At 39.9% G+C, this 23,055-nt stretch overlaps 1 protein-coding gene across 1 annotated transcript in view; it reads right to left on the bottom strand.

Moving 5' to 3' along the window:
• The window catches only part of PGM5 (phosphoglucomutase 5), a 68,519-nt gene that overhangs the window by 5,321 nt on the left and 40,143 nt on the right, over positions 1–23,055 (bottom strand). The window contains exons 7-10 of the mRNA XM_058823525.1: positions 19,597–19,712; positions 10,910–11,045; positions 9,824–10,007; positions 6,033–6,167 (exon numbers count right to left, since the gene is read on the bottom strand). Of these exons, the coding sequence (XP_058679508.1) occupies positions 6,033–6,167; positions 9,824–10,007; positions 10,910–11,045; positions 19,597–19,712 (571 nt within the window). The remainder of the gene's footprint in view (positions 1–6,032; positions 6,168–9,823; positions 10,008–10,909; positions 11,046–19,596; positions 19,713–23,055) is intronic.

The raw sequence follows: 23,055 nt of genomic DNA, 5'->3' as shown, positions 1-23,055 counted from the left end.
GAGGCAATAATTGTCTAGCAAACTGCACTTGTGCTTAATGTTGTGTGTGCCTTGCAAGAACCATAGAGATTCCTTTCATTTTGTCCCAATGAAGTGACATAGAACCCAGGACTTCTGGATTGTTCATCTCAGTTCCCTGTCCCTGGACCATCTCACACCATAAACAATAATTTTCTATAATCACTCACATATACAATCACATATAACAAAAATTTTTCATATACCAAACAAGATCCACCTGCAAATCAGAGGGTTTTTCTCTCTGCTTCTCACTTTTCAAAATCCATTTCAGAAATTCATGAAATGAATCTTTGATGATCAAGATGTATTTTTAACCTTTTTTTTCCTTTTTTTTGTGCTTTCTAATTGGCTTGCCTTTTCCAATAAAAACACAAAGAAGCAACTCCTGCCCTGAAGTCTTTGCTTGGCTACTGCTAATCTTATGATTCCGTAGCTAACTAGTCCATTATTTACTAGTCTACAGCAAAAGTAACTGCAGTATTTGTGATTCACTGCATCCCATTTAAAGAGTACCCAATATAGACTGCATACAACTGAGGGAATTGGTTGATGTAATTGCACAGCCACTCTCCTTGATATTTGAAGTCATGGCAGTCAGGACAAGTCCCAGGTGACTGGAAAAAGGGAAAATATTGTACCCACCCTTAAGAAGGGTAGAAAGGAGGAATACTGAGAAATACTGACCCGCCAGCCCCACCCCCGCCTGGGAATATCACAGAACAGATGCCCCTAGAGCTGTGCACATGCAGGACAGGGAGGTGATTCAGGACAGACAACACAACTGCACCAAGGGCAGATCCTGCCTGATCAAGCCAGTGGCCCTCTACAATGGAGTGATGGCATCAGTGGACAAGAGAAGGTTACAGGTGTCATTTATCTTTATTTTAGTGTAAAGCCTTTGGCACAGTGCCCCACAACATCCTTCTCTCTTGACTGGAGAGAGACGGACTCAGTGGGTGGACTGTTCAGTGGAATTGGTTTGACAGTCACATCCAGAGGCAGATGGTCAATGGCTCAGAGTCCCAATGGACTTGAGTGAAAAGTGGTGTACCTTGGGGGTCTATAATGGGACTAGTGTTATTCAGTATCTTCATTAATGACATGGACAAAGGGATCAAGTGTACGCTTAGCAGATCTGCAGATGACACCACCCTGAGTGGTGCACTTGACACACCTGAAGGATGGGATGACATCCAGAGTGACTTGGATGTCACTCTGGATGTCATCCCATCCACAGTGACTTGAGAAGCTTGAGAAGTGGGCCCATGGGAATCTCATGGAATTTTTAAGACCAAGTGCAAGGTGCTGCCCATGGGTCAGAGCAGCCCTGGTACCAGCACAGGCTGGGCATGAACAGATCCCAGCAGCCCTGCCCAGAAGGAATTGGGGTGCTGGTGGCTGAGAGGCTGGACATGCCCCAGCCATGGGCACTGCCAGCCCAGAGAGCCACACGTGTCCTGGGCTGCATCCAGAGCAGGGTGGGCAGCAGGGCAGGGAGGGGATTCTGCCCCTCTGCTCTGCTCTGCTGAGACCCCACCTGCAGGGCTGCATCAGCCCTGGGCTCCCAGCACAGGAAGGACAGGGACCTGTGAAGCAAGTCCAAAGGAGTGACACCAAGCTGAACAGAGGCATGGACCACCTGCCCTATGAGGAAAGGCTGATAGAACTGAATACATTCAGCCTGGCAAACAGAAGGCTTGGGAGTGACCTAACTGCAGCCTTCCAGCACCTAAAGGGAGCCTAAAAGAAAGAGAGGAAATTTTTACATGTAGTGACAGAGCAAATGGGAATGGATTAAAACTGAAAGAGCACAATTTAGATTAGATACTAGGAAGAAATTCTTTACTGCGAGGCTGCTGAGGCACTTCAAAGTCAGGTGTGGATGGAGCTCTGAGCAATCTGGTTTAGTCAGGAAGGCTGGAGATACATGATCTTTAAGGTCCCTTCCAACCCAAACCATTCTATAATTCTGTGACTCTTTGTCAACACCTATTTATTGCTGAGAGAACTCACATAATAAATTATAATTACTGTAAACAGAGCTAATTAGGTCATTATCAGAATAATGGGGACTAATGAATACTGACACTCTTTTCAGGACAGTTACCCTGAAACAGCAGCACAACATGTGGTTGAAGAACACACTGGATTTACAAGTACAATCATGGCAGATCATTTCTTTCTTTGCTTTTGTATATGAAACTTCCTGTTTGGATCTTATCCAAGTTCAATAATACATCCACGTGGCTAAAAAAAGGACAAGACATGTGGGGATGTACAAATATCAAATATTGAGGTAACATAACAAAGTAAGGCTATAAATGAGATTAAAGATCAACAAAGTCTTATTTTAGTAGTTCATGCCCATTGAACATCTCTCTACTTTTTATAACTGTATTAAATTTAGGAAAACATAACTCTGTTCACTTAGAAAAACATACATGCCAATGCATAAAAGTCCAATTCATGTAAGATTTCAGAGAGAAGCCTGTTTGTTATAATGAACTGAGCTTTGTGAAATGCTAGTTGGATGCCTATCTGAATAGTTAAAAACAATAAAATAATTTTAAAATATAAATCATCTATGTAAAAACTATCTGGAAAGTACTATTCTCAGGAATGCCCAGGGATGAGGGGCATCACTTGCGACAAGCCACACCAATAGAGTGATGTTTAATTCTAGAGCAGAATATTTCAGTTTTAGAAAAGTGTTGGGCATTGTTTTTAAGACTTTGTTTTAGATCTAGATTGCATCACCACTCTAAGTTATGCAATATTCAAATGAGTAATATTTTGAATTGAATTTGATTTGTTTGAATTGAAAACATTGAGTTGTTTCTGAAACACTTTGGAGAGAGTATGATGTTAATTTTTCTTTATTGCTCCTGATTTTCACTGTAGATACTGGCTTGCAGAAAGAACTGAACAGAAAAATGTAGCAACCCCTTATTTCCCAGGTGTCCATGAAGCTGCTTCTGCAAATTTCTTTAAATGGATCATTCAACAGCCAGAAGTCATGGCTATTCACATTTGTCCATGACCTCAAACATACATTATTGGCATGTTTTACCACTTTCCTCTGAAGACTTTTGTTGTAAATCAGGAAGTTGTCAATGCTTTATGCTAGGTAGAAAGTACTAGCAATTAATTGTATGAAAGATAGTACTAAAATATGATTTGGGTGACTCTTACATTCATTAACACCTATGGTTTACAACACATACTGGCCTACATATAAACTAGAACAAAAGGTCAAGAAGGTTCAGTTCAACTCAAAAACTGCCACAATTAGTGTTCCAGAATAATATGCACATCTCAACATGCACATTGGAAGATGTAGTTCAGACATTTACTTATCTGTGAAAAATTGACCATCAGAAGCTACATTGTCAAAGACTACAGAAGCAAAATAAAAAGAACTTGAACACTACCGTAAAGTTGGATGATTAGACGTGGTGCAATAAACAGGACCGTCTGAATATTTACTTAAGCAGCTAATCATCAAATAATGTTGTCTTGGTTTATGACATAAAAGGTATGGAAGGGAGATTTTCTTGATCAGCTGTTTCAGAAAGAGTGCAATAATACAGAAACCACATACAACTGTCTCCTCAGCTACAGAAAAATATAATTCAAAATGTAACAACTTTAGTAAATATCATAAGGTAATACATAAAGTATCCATATATAGTTAATATACTCCTTTATGTCAGTGCTTTTTTCGTAACTGACCACTTACATATATGTTGTGTTTCTATTACTGACAGCAAATAGGCAACAAAGTTCTTGAAACTACAAATCTGTCACACCTCTTTTAGATGTGTGCATGTCAATATGAACTTTAAAGCAAACTGAACAATAAAGGAATTACAGTATCAGGGAATCTATGGCACCCCTTTCTAGCAATGCTGTTTTCTGAAAAAGGAGTATTTTATTCACATTCTTTTACATACTTCACTGAAGACTATAAAATGTTCTCCCATGAAACATTTAGTTATTTTTGTACGAGGATCTCCTAAAATTTATGCACTGTCTTGAAGTCTGCCATCTGCCTGTCGGATACAATCTATGACCCTGTTGTTTCTAATGCACTGATGTTGTTGGCAAAGCATGCAGTCAGGGCAAGGAAAGACAAGCAGTGGGAACTGTGCAAGTTTAAGCAATGAGAAACCAAATAAAGAATTTATTGTATTAATTGAGATGAAACTTATATTTATTCCAGATGTTATGCACATGGCAGGAGATAAGGAGGGTGTTTACAATACCATGTATTTCCTGAGGCAGTCTGGATATCAAAATGCCTTTCTGCACTGCATAAATGCAGGAAAGTCCCTGCAGCAAGTTTCAAGGCAATGATGTCTCTACCCCTGGGATTATTTGTTTGCTAGTGAATATTCTGATTAAACAGCCAAAAGTCCTGTGATCTGACAGGCTTTGTTACCAATACAGAAAGAGAAATCCCTTCCAACCTTTTTTCTGTCCTTGGGAAAAACAGACCCTTTTGGTGCGCTGAATAAAAGACCAAACTCTGAAATCCTCGAGGACAGTCATAAGCCCTACTGGCCTGCTTAGGATCCCCTGAGGACTTTCCCCTGCACCCTGGCCAAGGCCCATTACAGCCTGTCCCAGGGGTGTTGGTCCCTACCTGAGCTAAGCCGTAGGAGCGCCTGTCTCCAGTCTTATCTCTGCCTCTGCTGCCTGGGTGAACCTCAGGCCCAGGAGAAGCTACAGGCTGCTTCTTTCCCTGAAAGACTGCTAGGATATATGCTGTATCTTGTCTCCAGTTTTGACTTTGACCCTGTCTCCTGAGTAGGTCTACTCATCCTTGTCTCCAGCTTTGTCTCTGGCACCATCTTTTCTGCTGCCCCAGATGAACCCTGCCTCTGATCCATCACTTGTTGAGGCAGCTTGCTACCACAGAGCTGCCCTGTCCTCCTCACCCTCCTGCTGCAGGACTGTCCCCTGGACAAGGTGGGCGCTGCCTGTGGTGCAGCAGGATGCCTGGCTCCTACTGCCTTGTGCAGCAGACCCATTCCTGCTGCTTCCTGGACATGGTCTGTATTCTGAAAGACTTCATGCACCTCTCTCAAGCAAATGCAAGCAGAATTTAATAGATCATATCTGCAGGCATGAGATCTGCAACATTTCTGTGACAACTGAAGCACTTTTCATGACTGATACGTGACCGTTGAACAGCATAAGAAGAAACTCACTAAGTTTATGGTCAGAATCTGGTGAAGCATCAAACACTTACTTAGAGTTCAAATTCATTTGACAGCATATATGTTTTCGTAGATTTGCATTTGCATTCCAGTCATGAAGACACAACTACATGAGACTTAATACTAGGGAGTTTTGATTTACTACAAGCCAAATAAGCCAAATGCTTAACTTCTTTTCCATGAAATATCCTTAGTCCTCTCTTGCATATCACAGCATAAAGAACATTTACTGAGAAGAACCTAAGAGTGTGGAGTGTAATTTATTTTATTAATTGCATAAGGCATCTGCTGGACAATCCAGCAGCTTGCTCTTAAGCTTTACTCTTCTTAGGAAAAAGGTTATAATATGAGATAATTCTGAGACAGTTGCAAGTCTTTCCCTTACAAGGAATCCCTACATTGTTGAGACTCTGGTATCCACATTGCCTAACTGTACTCTGATTGTGAAGAGTCCTTGGGATGCTCTAATTAAGTGGCTCTCAGATAATCTCCTTCAAAAATGGTTATCTTATTTTTAAAATACTGTTCCATAAATCACAACTCTAAAAAACTTCTGAAAAAAATTCTAACTAGAATGACTTCTCTTAACTTTAATCAATGAAGTCATTGATTAAAACTGCTGGTCCTTCCTCAAAAGGTGTACACTTACAAGACCAGGGAAATCATCTACAAACATAGTACATGGTCAAAGCATTGAGTGTTGCTTCTGATCAAAGATGAAAACCTGTAGCCACTGCTATATCAAGGCAGTGCTTTACTAACTGACCTACTACAATCCTGTTGCATTACCTGTGGTTCCTTATTGTGTTGGCTAGGATCCTTTTCATAACTCTCTGCATAGATCCGCAGAGTAGCTCTCACATGACTAGAAGCACTCATTCTGAAGATGAGTCTGGAAGCATCTGAAAAAATAATCCGCAGCCCCTAGGAGAGGAGAAGGAACATCATACATGGAACATCATACAGTACCTTAACAAATCACCAGACACTGCTCCAGAATAAAAGTGAAAGGAAGAGTCATCTGAATGCCAATTCTTCTTTCCCCACAACTTTGGATAACACACTCATTACTAGTTGTTCTAGGTTGACTATATGATGTTTTTATCCCCAGTTGTCTTGTTCTGTTTATACTGAATAAGTTTTGCACCTTTAAGACTTGTTCCAGAGTGTGAAGGGGGGAGAGAAGAAGCGTGCAGTTTGTTTTCAGACACTGCGCTCACTCCTCCACATTCCTGCTCCGGACTGTGATATCTGTGGATGGATTTGGATCTCTTCCAAATTTGCCCTGAACCAGGACCCTCTTTTTTCCCCCCCGGAACACTAAAAAAGATGTTGTGCATTCCCTCCCACTCCTAATAATAAATACTCTCTTACTGTGTTTTTTTTTATTTCTTTTACTTGATTTGCTCTTACTCTGTGTGGCAAAGCACAAAATCAACAGCCTGAGAAATGAGTATAAGATCACTAAAGGTAAGTGGCTTACAAAACAGCTACAGAATCCTTGGATCAAAAAATAGTTGTCAATAGTGAATACAAGAGACCGGACCAGCTGCTACCCCTCAAATACTACACAGCAATATATGACTGCAAGAATTTCAGTAAGTCTATAGTACAATTTGGAAAACTTAAGGTGTTAATTGATTTCAATACATTACTTCATGCACATTAATTTGTGCATAATAAAGAGGACTGATTGATTAATTAATTAATTAACTAAAAATTTGCTCTTTGCTGCCATCTTCACATCTTTTTTTCTTTTATCCTCCCCCTGTTGTACTGCACATATGAACACTTTTTTCTACAGACCACAGGCCACATTCTTGGATCCACAGTTTCTGTACAGAAAGGCCCTTAAAGCCGGAGGACTAAATTGCACAGATAAATTGTTGTAGTGTTGCAATATTCTACCAGCTGTGCACTAATACACATTCTAGTTCCCTTTATGTAAATGGTGTCTTTAGACTAAGTACAGCCTCTTATAAGCCACTGAACTTTTCTCCCCCTTTGTCCTTCTGCTGTCAAAGGCCTATGCACAAACTGAGATCCTTGCTACTTCTGTTTAAAGGGCAGTAAGCCATTAAAAAATGAAAGATAATTAAAATATATGCATTTTATTTTTCCAGTTTTATCAGCAGCTTGACAAGACACTGATGTTGCAAATGCAGTGTGTCAATATTCCAAAGTATAAGTAAAACCTAAGTAAAACCTTTGTTTCCTCAGATATCTGCCAAAACATCTTTAGCACCATATAAGGCATTGTTTGATAATCACAGACTCATAGAATGGTTTGGGTTGGAAAGGACTTCTAAAGGTCATCCAGTCCTGATGTCATCAGGTCATCATGTTCACTGCAGTGGGCAGAGACATCTTCAATCAGATCTGGTTGCTCAGAGCCCCATTCAACTTGACCTTGAATGATTACAAGATGGGGCACCCACCATCTCTCTGGACAACCTGTTCCAGTGTCCCACCACTCCCATTGTAAAAAAAAGAGTCTTTCTCACATTTAGTCTAAATTTATTCTTTTAGTTTAAAGGCATTACCCCTTACACTACTGCAGCTCTGCTAAAAGAACTGTCCTCATATTTCTTACAAGCCCTCTTGAAGTACTGAAAGGTCACAATAAGGTCTCCCTGGAGCCTTTTGTCTCTTAGTATAATGGCCTACTTTTACTCTCATCCTTATAATTCAAATTTTACCCAAAAATGCCACTGGTCCCATCCCTGGCTTGCCGGACCCTCAGGAGCAGCATTTTTATGTGCTGATATGTGCAAAAACAGAGTACAGCTTTAAAAATTAGAAGTCTTCAAGAACAACAGAATGTTTAATTTGATTTTAAGTCTCATTATTGTGGCATGACAAACAATATTAATGGGTTTCAAGAAACAGAATTAATTAGAAGCAACAGTCTGTGTGTATTGTTTGTCTTCTATTTTCTCGTTGCTGTGTTTTCTGAATATGTTGTTTATTAACACTGAATAACTACCATGTAGCCAGCTTCTCATTCATTGCAGTTACACTGAATATAAATCTCTCTCCCCTGTGTTCTGGGGAATAAGACTTGGCACACGCTCCTGAACACTTAGCTGAAAAATCCACACAAAGCCTATGACAGTCTGAAAGAGATAGCTTCATTTAGATGATGAGCAAGCTACCCAAGGAAAACGGCAGCAGTGAACTGTTGTTTCATTTGCATAGATCAATAACCTCTCCAATTCAGTGTGCTCGGAGAATCCACTGAGGCTGCAGACATATCAAGCTAGGAATGTGTCCTTGCCAAAGGACAAACTGGCTGAACTGTACCCTGAATAAATAGGAGCTACTCCCTATGAAAAGACATGCTTTCTGGTTTTATGGGCTCCCTTTCAGAGTCTGTCTGAAAACAAGCCAAGTCATGTTTCTCTCTTTGTGTTACATGGTGATATGATTAGCAATTATATTCCCATACAGAATAAGTGCTTTGGACGAAAAAATTAAGGGAAAGAAAAGTGCAATTAAAATTCACAAGCTGCTTTTTGAACTACAAAGGTCACGAGTTTGCCATGTCTGTAATTTTCCACTAGACTTGGATGTGACAATATCCTCATATCTTGTTTCAGTAGTAATATGCAACAGGAAAGTAGCTCAATGGCAGACACACTGCTCATATATTCTGGATGCAATGATGAATGGAAACTACAAAGACTCTGAGAAGGAAGGCATGAGAATAGTTTTAATGGCTTGTAATATAATTTCCTAGGGTCTGTTTAGGTCAAATAATTTAAAAACCAGAGAAACTACAACCATAAAAATATAAACAGCATAAAATCAGGACAAATTTTAATGGGAGTCACAGCTCCAATTACTTGAATATACATTCAAGTTACTTGAATATACATTTACACCTGGTAAAAGTACATAATGAATTTCGAACACATAATGTTTCCAAACACTGAAGGCTCAGTTTGAACTGCAGCTCTTCATAAGCAAGGAATCTCAGTATAGATGGAGTCCAGAAGGAGCTGGTACTTTGGGCTAGGGATGTCAAATATGCCTGCATAGGCTACAACCTTCTAAAGTCTTCTGCATCCTACTGGCTACAACAGATATTGTAGTCAGTGGGATGTAGAAGTATCCTATGCAGAAGACCTCTTACTGTATCTCAGTTATGCAAATCCTGAGGGTCACCACGAACAAGAATCTGATTTTTTTTTTTTTTGGTAAGGTATAGCCAGTGGAGATTTCAGACAGCAAATTGAAAAAGGGAAGACTTTCTTTCTGTATGATATTTTCTGCTGCTCTGAAAAAGGAGCCCTCCCTATTCATGCATTGCTTTCAATAGGGACTTCATCCCATCCTATGCTCACTGTGTCACTATTGTCCCCAGTTATGTAAAGCAAGCACAAAATAAAATAAAGGTGGATTATCTTATCTAGACTGAGCAAATCTTAAGTAGGAAATGCAGTATCTATTCATTCATAGCAAAGGAAACACCATCCCACAAATAAATGGACAGTCTTGCCAGCTGAACTTCAGAAACAACACTTTTGGAGACAATATGCCAGCTGCAAAACTTTGCTAATCCATCACTACAGACATACCTGTCTTTTGGTCACAGTGCCATCCACAGGATCTATGTACTCAAAGCTGTCTGTTCTTTCCACACTGTAGATATTGTTACCCACAGCAAACTGCTGATGACTGAATGATTTGTCAGTGATCAAAGCTTCCAGGTCTCTCATTATGAAATATGCTGTTCTGGGTTCCAGCGCTTCGTAATCAAACCTTGCACATATATTAAAAAAAAGGTAGAACCAGAAAGTAAGTCCCCAGAGCTGAGAAGACAGTTCTGCTTTCAGAGAGCTCTATATACTCACAGTTAGCAATTTACTGCTTACTTCAAAAATTATCAATGTACCTCTGAAGTACTGATTGCAAATGAAACCAGCACACACATGCCAATCCTGTGCTGTTACATGTGTGCAACCATAGTTCTACATTGGCCACGTGACTCTAAAATCAACAGAAAGCATCTAGAAAATGCAATTTCTAAAGCAGCATAGAAAATACACAGCTAGCTTTCAAAACTTAATGACACAATCAGTGGAGTGCTCAACAGAAAAGTGAAATAGAGAGAACTTTGCTACAAGTTTTGAGGAACAGCTGTGTGCAAAAGATCTTACAAATGGCAAACCCTGGATTAAGAGAGAGGCAGAAGCAAAGATGAAAATGACAGCTAGAACTCACCATATTGAGGCCCTAATAAAAATCAGTAAATGTTTTTATCTTTGGAAGAGTTATCCTGAATTGAAAGCAGGCATAGGTTTCAGCTCTCAGTAAACAATGTCACACTTAGAGAAAAAAAATGCAGGAACAAATCTTGCTGGGATTATGTTTCTTTTTCAACATCATGTAACAAGGTGCACCTATATATTCCACAAGTAAATAATTCAAATCTTTCTGCCATTCAATATTTTTAAATTACTCATACTAGCAGTGACATATACATGTAGCTCCCTTTTTTTACTCCTCCAAAAAAGCCTGTCTACAAAACAGTCATAATCTGTGGGACATTTTCATTCTGTATGAATGCACACCTAAGTGCAGCTGAACACATCTAAACAAGCAACGATTGTAGCAGAATGCTCCTATCAGCTGCATAAGTGCCTTTTCCTCATTTTTCTCACCTGCAGTAGTAGTGCCGGCCAAATTTTGCCCAGTGATCCCTGACAATCTCCTCCACACTCTGCTTTCGAGCTGCTAGGATTGAAAGCCAAACTAGCACAGCCCACAGTCCATCTTTCTCTCGAAGGTGGTCAGACCCTAAAGAAACAGACATTAAGCACATTATTTGGTATCACTGCAAATCAGAAAACACGGTAAGAAGGCTGGGAAAATGTCTCATTTAACTGTGCATGTCACATAAAAGTAATCAATACTACTAGCCCTAGCACCTCTGATATGTTCTAGACAGAAAACCAGAAGTAATGCTTAAAATGTGATCTATTTATACATGACAAAGCTCATACTTGCAAAGTTAAATAAAAATTTGTACAAGTATCTGAAGAGAAACAGTAGCAGTATGAAAACATGTGTAGTCATTATTCCTTCTTACTGATATATAGTGTTTTCACATCTCTGCTGCTGTTTCCCAGAACTGGGCTAGATATGCGAACCCCAGACATGAGCCAGAAGGTTCTCCTTTACAGAGTCAAGCTCAACAGCATCTCCTTATCTCCGCAGTTGTTCATCTGCAGATGTCAAACTGCAGAGAAAGAACTTCCCATTCCATAAAAATTGGGAATTTCCAGAATGTTTATGACCTCCAGTCAGGACAACAATCAAGTGCTTGAAATAATTCTTCCGGAGCAAAAAACCCCAAAACCAAGCAAACCAGAGAGTGGGACTGCTCCCTTTTTTATATTTCTTCATACCTCTCAGGGCTAAGGAAGACTGGATGCTCCTGTCTAGATCCCTGCATAGGTTTATATTTATGAAGAAAGAAATTATTCCAACAATGAAGACTAGGAACAGTTTTGGAATCCCCCACACAATTCAGATGTGGTCTCAGATGTCAGTAAGATCCGAGATCGCTGGCACTCAGTAAATACTGATGGCAATTTTATAAGCTAACACACAAGAAACTTGAAGAGATATCAAACATGTAGCCACTGCTCTGGCATAATACTACTAAATTTGGTTAAAGTTTGTTGGCTGCAGCCTTAGGGTTTTCTGTCTAGTCACACATTATATAAACCATAAGTACAAAGTAAGTGAAGCAATTCAGACGTTTTGTTTACTTCATGAAGTACCTACTGATTATGGAGGCAACAATTTAAATTATCTGTCTTTAGAAGATAGTTAACAAAACAGAGGAATCTAAAAAATCTTATGCTGAAAACCTGTTTTCTGAAATATTCTCCTCCTCAAAGACAGAAATCCTGTTGCAGCAAGACAGCTTTGTACAGCTTGGCTTTACGTAAGAGGCTGCAAGGTCCACACAGACAGCCATCTGTCAAAATAGCAGTGTTTTGCTACAGGCAGAGGACAGCTCCCTAATATAAATTGAAGAACTGAAGCTGTTAATCCAGTGAAAAACTGTCAATCTATTAAAGGCATATAAGGAAAATAACAAGATATGCAGAGAGAGACCATGATTCCTAGGTCAATCACTGCTGTTACCTTGAACTTGCAATCCCTCTTCTTGGGAGAAAGCAACAATCAGCAGCCTCTGCTCATATGGATTTTCTAAGAGCCCATTGTCCTGGGTCTGCCACAGATCTGCCTGCCACTTAGGCTTCTTGCATTACATTCAGCCTCAACACTATTTATTTGACATTAATTGCTCTTAACATTAAGTTAACTACCACGGGGTTAAGTAAATGCAAATTACTATTCAGCACAATATTCAAGCTGTATAAGAATGATTACTGAACACTTGTTGATGAGGATAAAGATTTACATGAAGATTTTGTTTATGTCTGTGTTTTAGGTTTTACAGAAAACAAGAACACTGTGGATGGACTTAAGAGCTGAGACAGTAACATGCCTTCACATTTGCAAAGTAGCCATCATGATAGTAAGAATATCTCTTTTTTGCCACTTGTTCTGCAATCTGCAAGCTCTCTGCAACAACAGCAGTGCCCTATTACAACAGCCAGAGTACAGGCCTGGTGCTTGAGGAGCTGCTGGAAGAGGAGACACAGCTCACTCTTATCCCTCCCTGCTCCAGTACCGTGAAAGCGTGGAATGCCAACCAGTCACAAAAAAAGGGCAGGGTTATTTATGAGCTCTCAAAGCTTTGCAAATAGCTTCAGATAAGAAAGGAAAACAAATGTCTCTCTACAGAGAGTCGGTCTTTCAGACATTCAGGCATAGAATCACAGAATTGTTAGGGCTGGAAGGGACCTTAAAGGTCATCTCTCACCTCTTCTACTTCCTCGCTGCAGTAAGGAAGTAGATCAGCTTAAGGATATCTTTTACAGGAACAGCAGCAATATGTCCTATGCATAATAAAGTCAGCTTACTTGTAGGCAAAGCAGGTAGCAGAGTCAAAGCCATTGTCACCAAAGCAGGTGATAGATTGTTCCTCTGGTAACAGCAAGGAAAGTTATCACATCACCACAGGGGCTGGGGATGCTCAAGGGATTGGGAAGAGCAGGGCAGGAGCAGCCAGGCCAGCAGCCAAGGCCTGCCCAGTCTCACCAGCCACACAGCAAGGCAGTTGGGGCACCAGGGCAGCCCAGCTCCGGCCATCAGGCACCTCCTGGGAATGGGAATAGGGCAATACCAGGCCAGGAAGTGGGAGCATGGACAGGCCTGGCTCTGGGGAACCCCTGGCCTGGCATGGCATGGCAGGGCTGTGGGGGTCTGGACACTGGCCCTGCTGCAGCATTGCTGGGGTGCTGCACCAACAGCCCTGGTGCTGCTCCTGGGCAGAGTGAGGGAGCCCCAGGGGCCCAGACAAGGCCCTGGTAACAGCAGGCTCACCCATCATGACTGCTCCTTTCCCTCTTAACCTGCATGCCTCTGCATGTCTCTCCTTTCAGCCACTTATTCTTAACACAGAAAAAATTCTGTTTTGCCTAAAATGTCATCTCTGTGGCTGATTATCACCAGCCATTTAAATGGCTTAAGTGTCTCAACAGACACCAGCAAGAAGTGGAGACATGGAACTGAGCTTAACCCCTCAGCAATTTGCTCCAATACAAATGACCATTTATTCTTCTGCTACATAACATTTGGCAGACTGCAGGCCAGCAAATCACACAGTGAAAAGCACTGCAGTCCTTCAGCAAAACGGTCTATATCATGACAATGGAACAACAGGCTACACTGAACATTAAAGAGATGAGTTCTGATTTAGCAAGCAATTTAGGGATATTTCACTGAACCAAAATGTTCTAGTGAAATGTGGACAGAAGCATTTCTGAAGAGCTCTTTGCTACATTCTGAACTTTGTTCTGGTATGGCTTAAGTGCATAAATCTATATGAGGAGGACCGAATGTATTATTCTTCAGAGACATTTAGCAGATTTGGCATGTTCTCTGTCCTTGCATGCCCCTCAGAGGACATAAATTGTTGCTTCCCTGGAAAGAGAAAGCAATGGGAGAAGGTAACCAAGAGACAAAAGTCTGAATATCTAGGATCTGGATATCCTGACTCTATTTTAGAATCAAAAATCACCAATTAAAAATACCAGCCTGACACAAGGACAAAAATTCTGTGTGCCCAGAAAGTGTTTCAGTTTGTTAGTCTTAATGGAAGTGAAACTAAAAACATTGATCAGCTGCATACATATATGTTGTTGTACTTATTGCCCTTCCTCCTTTCAGCAAATTAAAATCTATTTCTGCAATTTTTTTACTCTGATTTTCACCATCTGTAGGTGTCTTTGCTTGCTCTGTCTTAACTGAGTCCTACTGCCCAGCTCACGTAGAAACTTTCGGGAGGGAGTCTACTCTGCTGCCTCAGTTCAGCTAACACCATTCTTTGCTCTACAGATCCAATGAATTTGCAGAGGCAGACCTGTCCCGACCAAAGGGAAGAAGGAAAAGGTGCCCCAGCTTTCTTGGGGCTCTGAGTAACCTCAGGATGATTCTCAGTGCTACTTTTAATTGAAACATCCTGGAATTAATTAATTCCTGATTCTGTTCAATGACCTGAAGCAGAAGGAGACAGCAGAAAAGAGGAGTAAATGAATTTTTTTTCTGATTAACCCTTTATATTTAACTTGCATTTGTAAGAGAAATTATAATAACTGCAAGTGTTTCAACAACTTATTTTTATAAGTTAGTTCACTACTTCTCTATATAACAGTAGGAGAAGTTATTTTTTTACTACAGTAAATTGCTATGTCCACACTCAGAGTAAACAAACTGGGCAAAATTCTCAGAGCATGTTCCCATTCATAGAGAAGTATGCAACTTACACAGTCTGCAATGGAAGAAAAATCTTCAGAGGCAGTACCTTGAGAAACAAAGAAAAATCATGCAAATATGTTCATATTTATGATTTTTCTACTATGTGAAAGCTAATTTTGTCTGTATCTGAGACATCCAGTTCTGAGAGGGAAAGCAAAACTTGTGGGTCATATGCATGAATAAAAGGTAATTGCTTTTCCCTAAATTAGTAATCCCAGTCTATCATACTGCATTCTACAAATGTGATTTTAAAACAAGAAAATCACAGAAGTTCACAAGCTCACAGCAAGTAATTTTGTTTGCACATACCCGAGTCTTACAAATTTTTTGTCCTGCTGAAACTTAGCAATATTTTAGGCAAATGGAGATTTAGGGGCATTCTGATCTGATAATTTTTTCAAATTAATAAGATTGTTTTAGATTTGTATTACTGCAACAGATAATCAAATAGCTCATTTGTGGCTTTCATTCATGTCAGCAACCACATATTTTTATATTCTCCACTAGCTCTTCTTCCATATAATCTTTTAGGAGAAGGGGGTTGATGTTAATAGAATCTGTGAATTTGGAGATGAAGCAAGAAAATTAATGAAGGTTGTAGCAATCACTGAAATGGTTTAAACTGCAGTAAGATAAATCAGCCACACAGTTCTCCTAATCCTGATTAATAACTTGCTGATGAAATTTAGAAAGTAATTGCTGCTGCCGAGGCCTTCCTTTGAACTCTGTGCCGGGCATTAGTCAAAGAACCAGAAAGCTACTAACCTCATCTGACAAGCTCCCCACACTGCTACAAAAATGGAAGAAGTTTTTAAAGCATTGGTTTAGCTCCAAGATCAGCTGCCAGAAAACAAGTTTGGGAAATACAGCTGTATGGGACGTTTTCAACATCTTTTCTCCTTTTATAGCAGAAAATTTGCTTTTATTTACTTGCCACACCGAAGTCCCTTATATTATAAAACCAGGGCTCTGTATTACTTGGAAATTTCAGCCGGGCTTTATTACCTGGGTACACAAACAATTGATTTCCAATGCAGTTTGATGAAGAAGGTGGATTTTTAAAACTTCTTTCTCTTACACAGAGCTGTAAATTTCCTATCCTGATCACTATGTAGTACACTTACATAAATATTCCATGCTGAAAGCTAAAGAAGTGCCAAATTTCATTTCCCTAAATAGGTATGACTGGGCAAAAGCTGTAAAATTGATTCAAATGCCCAATACTGGCAGAAACATGTGAGGGTCACACAGCTTAGGACATTACTAAAAGATTCGCAATAAGGTAAATATTTACTGCTAAAAACAGATCACATTGCTAAAGTACTGGTCATCTACAAACCAGAACATGTCTTAAAAATAAACCCGCCTCCTGGCATATGAGGACACTTTTCAGACATCTGCATTGAAATGAAAGATGATAAGGAAATTGAGGCAGTGAGAAAAACAAACTTTAGACATCACAGCCATTACATAATTTGCCCAAAAAGTGTCACAGGATCACAGAACGGGTCAGGTTGGAAGGGACCACAACAGGGCATCTGGTTCAATCTCCCTGCTCAAGCAGGCTTGTCCCAGAGCACATGGCACAGGATTGAGTACAGACGGTTCTTGAATATCTCCAGTGAGGGACACCTCACAACATCTTTAGAAAATCACCTTCTGAATCATACTTTTTTTACACAGCAATTACACACAGACTGAGGAATTCAAACCCCACGCTCAAGTTCTCTGGATGCCCATGGAATCAAATCTTGAGTATCCAGATTTGCCTTTAGATGGAATTGGATAAAACTGGAGGTCAAGAGGCTTTCTGCACTGAAGTGCTGCAGGTACAACAAAGTTAATCTGATCAGAGCATACTGAGATGCCAATATAATGCTGTAGGCTAGCTCTCCGTGCTGGCCAGCAGTATGTTCTTCAAGCACTCATTTACAAGAGTCAGGATTTATGAGGAATTTGAAGAATTGATGATAGAAGAACCAGACAATGTAAGAACACAGAGTGGTAAGGAATGTAGAGACTAGTCTACAATCAGGTCCTGCAAACTTGGAAGAGAGGCTATAGTACAGAAGTTTTATAGTACAGAATTGTTTTAAGGCCTCACAGAAAGATACAAGCAAAGAAAAATGTCAATGGCAAGTGAAGAGAGGTCAGGGTAATTTTCTTGCCTATCTAGTAGATGCCTATCTAGACCAGTCAAACCCTCGAGGCACTTCCATGACCTCCATGAGTGTTTCTCTTCCCAAATACAAACACTATCAGATACTCAGGAAAATAAAATTAGACCTACAGAGATCATATTGTCCTCATTATTACAGTAGGTCAAAACACATTTTCATTTCTATATGACTGATCTCCAGGGATAAAATCCACCAGTACTTGGGACACCCTGCTTAGCAATACCTGAACGTGCTTTTGCAATGTGAAAGGGAAATCTGATGTTTGTCTTTTTTTATAACTTCACCTTAAAGTTTAAATGGCAAGTTGCCTCAAAGAAGACATGGCTTCAACTGAGCACAACCAGTAATTCCCCTCTTCTCCCTCAGTCAAAAGCATCTGAAAGAGTCCTACTCAACACCATCAGATGAAGATGGTCTAGGATAATAACGCCTCAAGCAGAGACACAGCTGTGGCAGTGGTTTTTCATTACATATGGCACATATGTCATGACAAACCACTACCTCTACATATAAGCCTACATGCAGCAGGAGGTGTTGCACTCTGTGGGCTAAGGTACCTAGATATACTTCTACATGTACTTCAACATATGGGAACTCACCACCAAAACTCTTACAAGCTCCTTCTAGTTAAAATCCACACTTAACTTTCTTCAGCAGGATGATGAAGCCAAGAGCTTTCTTCCATATAATTTGTGGGCTACTGAAGTCATATCAATGTCTTTAGAACTAGACAAATTTCATCAAAGTATCTGGTTTTGCATGTGCAAGAGGAACTTCAGTATTTAGAGGGAAGAGGTACTGAACAGGCCCAGTGAAGAAGTATTAAAAAGCAGTGCGAGTTGAAAACTCCGCAGTTCACACTTCAAATGGGTTAACGGAAATGCAGTTCAACAACACACAACAAATAGTAGCACGTTCTGAAAGGTACAAGATCTTCCTGCCCTTTTCTCCCCAAATTACATCTCTCTGAATGACCTCATAGAACACACTGTAGAGGAAGTTTGTATTCAAAAGATATAGTCAAGACCATACAAACCTGTGCCACTCAGAGCAAATAGTGAAGGCATTCAGTTTGCCAATCATGACATAGGTTCCCATTGACAACAAAAAGAAAATTATCATTAATTATAATTTTAAATTCTCTTCCTTTTTACATATAAGACCCCAAAAAATATAACATATTTTTCATTCTTGCATCATAGCCCATTCAGATCCATACAGTAAACAAGAAGATAAATACATGAAGTGCCACGTCTATGGCTGTTTAAGGTATCATTATTTTTTAAATAGCAACATTCTGCTCTAATTGATCCCAACCAACAAACTTGATTCTGGACATAAATCAATTAAAGCAAAATGAAATTTGTAATCAAGTTTCACTGCATGGTAATTAATTTTCTACAAAGAGCTGCAGCCAAGGTATTACACATTCAAAATAGAGAACTCCATATAACTCACATCAAAATATAGAATAAACTACTAGCCAGGCAAATTATTAAGTTATTCTGGTCTGTGCTTTTTCAGAGACTTGCAATATAACCCTACTGATAAACAAAAAGTAAGAATTTCTGTGCCAGAATCCAGGAAAGAAAAAAATAAACACTCCGAAATTTATTTTATCATTCTCATAAACGAAAACCACATTTATGTACATTTATAGACCACATACTTCAAATTATTTGCTCTATTTCTTACTGTCAATACTATTCTGATGGCTCAAATTTGTCATTCATTCTGCATTCTGTTTGGTTCTTGGGACCAATAAGGCAGAAATAACTAGGGAAAACACAAATACTCACATGCAAGTGAATTTCTTCTAATGATGATTTTATCTGACACTTGAGCAATTGTGATGTTCCAAAAAGGAAAGTCTGAAACAGTTTTCTTAGATGTACCATCAGATATACCAGTCCTTTGTACACCTAACCACATTAGGAAAAAAAACATGTGGCTTCCATATAGACAAAATCCCTCCAAATGCTGCTGCAGTCTGTGAAGACTTGCAGAGGAACCAATGAGGCTTTCTTGCATTATGTTCAAGTCAGAAGAGAATGCCAGGCACCTCCAGAAGCTGTCTGGGCAGCAGTAAGGTTGCTTGCCTCTGCTGAATATCCATTTCCCATATTTTTCATGTCTCAAGTGCTGAACACCACACTTACAAGATGGACCTCAAGATGTGAACAACAGAAAGTTCTCTGTTTCAGCACGAGAGAGAACTAATCTGCTGATTGTTTTGGGTTTGACTTAATTTCTGATTATGTATTACTTACCAGTACCAAAACTCTCCTCGCCACAAAGGGAACAACGTCCAGAGTCCATGAGATTAGAAAAATACCTCCATCCTGCTGGTGTCTCATACACAGGAACCTTCATTACTTTTGCCACTCTGGGAAACATACAATAAAACATCACATGATTAAGATCATGCTTTTTTTTACATATGATCTGAGGTCAGTTGAGGAATATTCTACTCCTGACAGCAGGAGTAGAAGTAGAAAAATAAAAACCAAAACCAAGAACAGATCAACACTACCATTCAATACTGATCCTTGTCTCAGCATCTAACTTCAGCCAAAACCCAAGTATGTTTATACATTACGTGTATTATTTTGGAAAATGTAGGACCTCAGTTCCATAGGCTTTACCAGTATCTTTCCCTTCTTACTGACCAAGAAACAGCTAATCTAAGGATGGACAGTTTTGCTGCACTAATATCTTAATGGAAGATAAAATATCATGTTGAAGCATCCTCCTTTACAAAATACAGATAGTCAAATAACAAAATGCTTGAAAGATACTTTTACTTCTTGTAATGTCTTCAAAGACAAGAAAATACAGGAATGTTTCAGTATGTTCTTTAAAAACCTTTCCTAGTCTCAACCTGAATCTCAACTTATTCTCCCTGTCTCCTATCATGTAATACAAGAAACCCTCTCACTATCTGTGTGATGTGCCAGTGTTTTCAAGAACCAAAATTAACCACCTTGTAAGTTGGATAAGCATTCTTTTCCCCAGATTGTTAACTGGTAAATATTCCTGAATGAAAAAACCCTTGCGTGGACTAAAAAACAAGAAAGAAAGAAAACCCTACCAACAATTCCAAAGAACTCTAAGTCTCAAGATGGGGATTTACACAAAATGAGTATTATCAGTCTTCTTTCTAGTTATATTTTCTGGTTTTCATTGTGTGCCCAGGGTTTTCAGAACCAGCTATTTTATAACATGGAAAGTAAGAACTGAGATACAGTGAAGCAATCTGACCAACTACCAGTGACCTTACGATTGCTTCAACTATCATACCTAACAATACTTCTTGAAGTAAGAGAGTTTACTTAATTTTAACTGCAGTCAAACCAAAGCAAAGCCAATTAATCAAAGATGGATTCAACACAACACAATCTGTCTAAAAGTGTCAAGGTGAAAGCAATCACCCTTCTGGTCAAAAAAACACCTGTTTTCTGATGGCACATCTCTCTGTCTCACATTAAGTGCATAAAGTAGATGGGATAAACTGTCAAAATATGCCAGCACTGACCCCTTCAAAACCTGGTACATAAGTATATCTAAATGAGAGAATCACAGAATCGTCAAGGTTGTAAGAGACCTTCAAGATCATCTAGTCCAAACATCAACCTAGCTCCACCATAATCACCCCAGGTGCCACATCCAGATAGCTCCTGAATACTTCAGAGAGTTACTCCGCCATTTCCACGGCCAATTTATTACAATGTCTAGCCACTCCTTCAATGAAAAATCCTTCTAATATTGAATCTGAACCTCCCCTTGCAGAACTTAAGACCATTTCCTCTTGCCCTTTCACTTGATACATGGCAGAAGAGATTGACCTCCACCTGGTTACAACCTCCTTGCAGGCAATTACAGAGTGATAAGGCCTCCCCTTTTCTCCAGGTTAAAAACTTCAGCTCCCTCAGCTGTTCCTCACAGGACTTGTGCTCCAGACTCACCAGCTTCACTGCCCTTCTCTGGACACACTCCAGCACCTCAATATCATTATCCAAGTACAGGGGGACAATCCCTGCCCTGCTCCTGCTGGCCACACCATTGCTGGCACAGGCCAGGATGCCATTGGCCTTCTTGGCCATCTGGGCACTGCTGGCTCACGCTCAGCTGCTGTCACCAGCACCCCCAGGGCCTTTTCCTGTGGCAGCTTTGCAGCCACTCTGCCCCAGCCTGTGGCACTGCCTGGGGTTGCTGTGACCCAAGGGCAGGGCCCAGCACTGGGCCTTGTTGAGCCTCACACCACTGGGCTCAGCCCATGCTCCAGCCTGTCCAGATCCCTCTGCAGAGCCTTCCTGCCCTCTAGCAGATCAGCACTCTGGACTGATGGCGATGCTTGTGAAATGACTGAGCTGAATTATACCCTCTCATCCAAATGATTGACAAAGATGTTAAACAGGACCAGCACCAGTACCGAGCCCTGGGGAACACTATGGGTGACCAGCCACTAACCAGATTTAGTTCCATTCATCACCAAAAGTGATGGCACTACAGTTCAGCCCTTAAGTATTCTCTCTGAAATTTTTTACACTGTTAGCCTGCACTGTAATGTAATCTCCAAATCAACCTTTCTTTTATGTAAGAATATCCATTCTAGGTGCTCATATTACATCTAAAATCAGTAATTTTTAAACGAGATGGAGTAAGAATTGCTGATATTTATTTGAAAAGAGACAAAAATGTACATGAAAAAAAGGGTATTACCAAAACTTTTAATCCTCAACTCAGATTTCATATCTCTAGTTTAGAGGTAGGGGTGAGTATGTACCTTCTCGTGTTTATACAGCACTGCATATATTATTAACCCTTAGAAATATTGTTCCATAAAGGGAGGTTTCACAGGGCAAAACTGAACAGGTATCTGTCTGGCTGTTCAAAAAGTCAAGAACAAGAAAGAATTTAATCTCTGTGTGACAATAACTTCAGGCTGAAAACAGGACTGTACTGCCAAAAAAAGAGAAAACATTAAACCAGAAGGCAATACCTAACATGCTGGCAGTGCAAAACCAATTCTCTTAAGGTAGCCTAACAACACAGCTGAAATATGTTTGCTTGCAGAAATGTTCCCATATCCTAGTACAGTTTTTGGAGAAGGAAATCCTTTCCCATTTATTTTTCTACATTCCTCTAGCTGGGGAACAAATAGCCTAGGATGGACTTACCCTGACCAGCACTAAAAGCTTCAAGAGGCTGTAGCTGTTTTCAAAGAGTTCTAGGTACTAATGTTGTTTCTGTTGGCATGTGGGCTCACTTTGCACAGAGTTCATAGTACGATTAGTTTGTAGTAGGAATGTTACAGATTGTTCCATGCACCTTCTTTTTTCTTGTTGTTTCTGGCTCTTAATAATTCAACTAAGTAAGTAAATAGAAGTACACTGAAAATCAAGCATACTTCTTCCTTACTGACATTTTTCTGAAATAAAGACTCATCACTGGAAGTCTCAACAAATGCAGAATGTGCCTTTATGCAGCCTATAGACATTCAAGGTGAAAAATCACCCCAGAAAACATGAGGGGTGGGTTCCCACAGAAAGTTGGAAAAATTCTCAAAGCTGCGGATTCTGAGAAATAATATGCTGCATTAGATCAAACACATAATCACACAAAATACAGGAAAACACCCTCAGAGGAAGGAAACTAATATGTGACGGTGAAACTACTAGATCTTCAAAGCCAGGGAAAACAGCGATTAGATGTGGGAAAGGGGAGGG

The sequence above is a fragment of the Ammospiza caudacuta genome, chromosome Z (genome assembly GCF_027887145.1).
Source record: "Ammospiza caudacuta isolate bAmmCau1 chromosome Z, bAmmCau1.pri, whole genome shotgun sequence".
Taxonomy (NCBI): domain Eukaryota; kingdom Metazoa; phylum Chordata; class Aves; order Passeriformes; family Passerellidae; genus Ammospiza; species Ammospiza caudacuta.
This window is presented reverse-complemented; position numbering and strand designations above follow the sequence as displayed.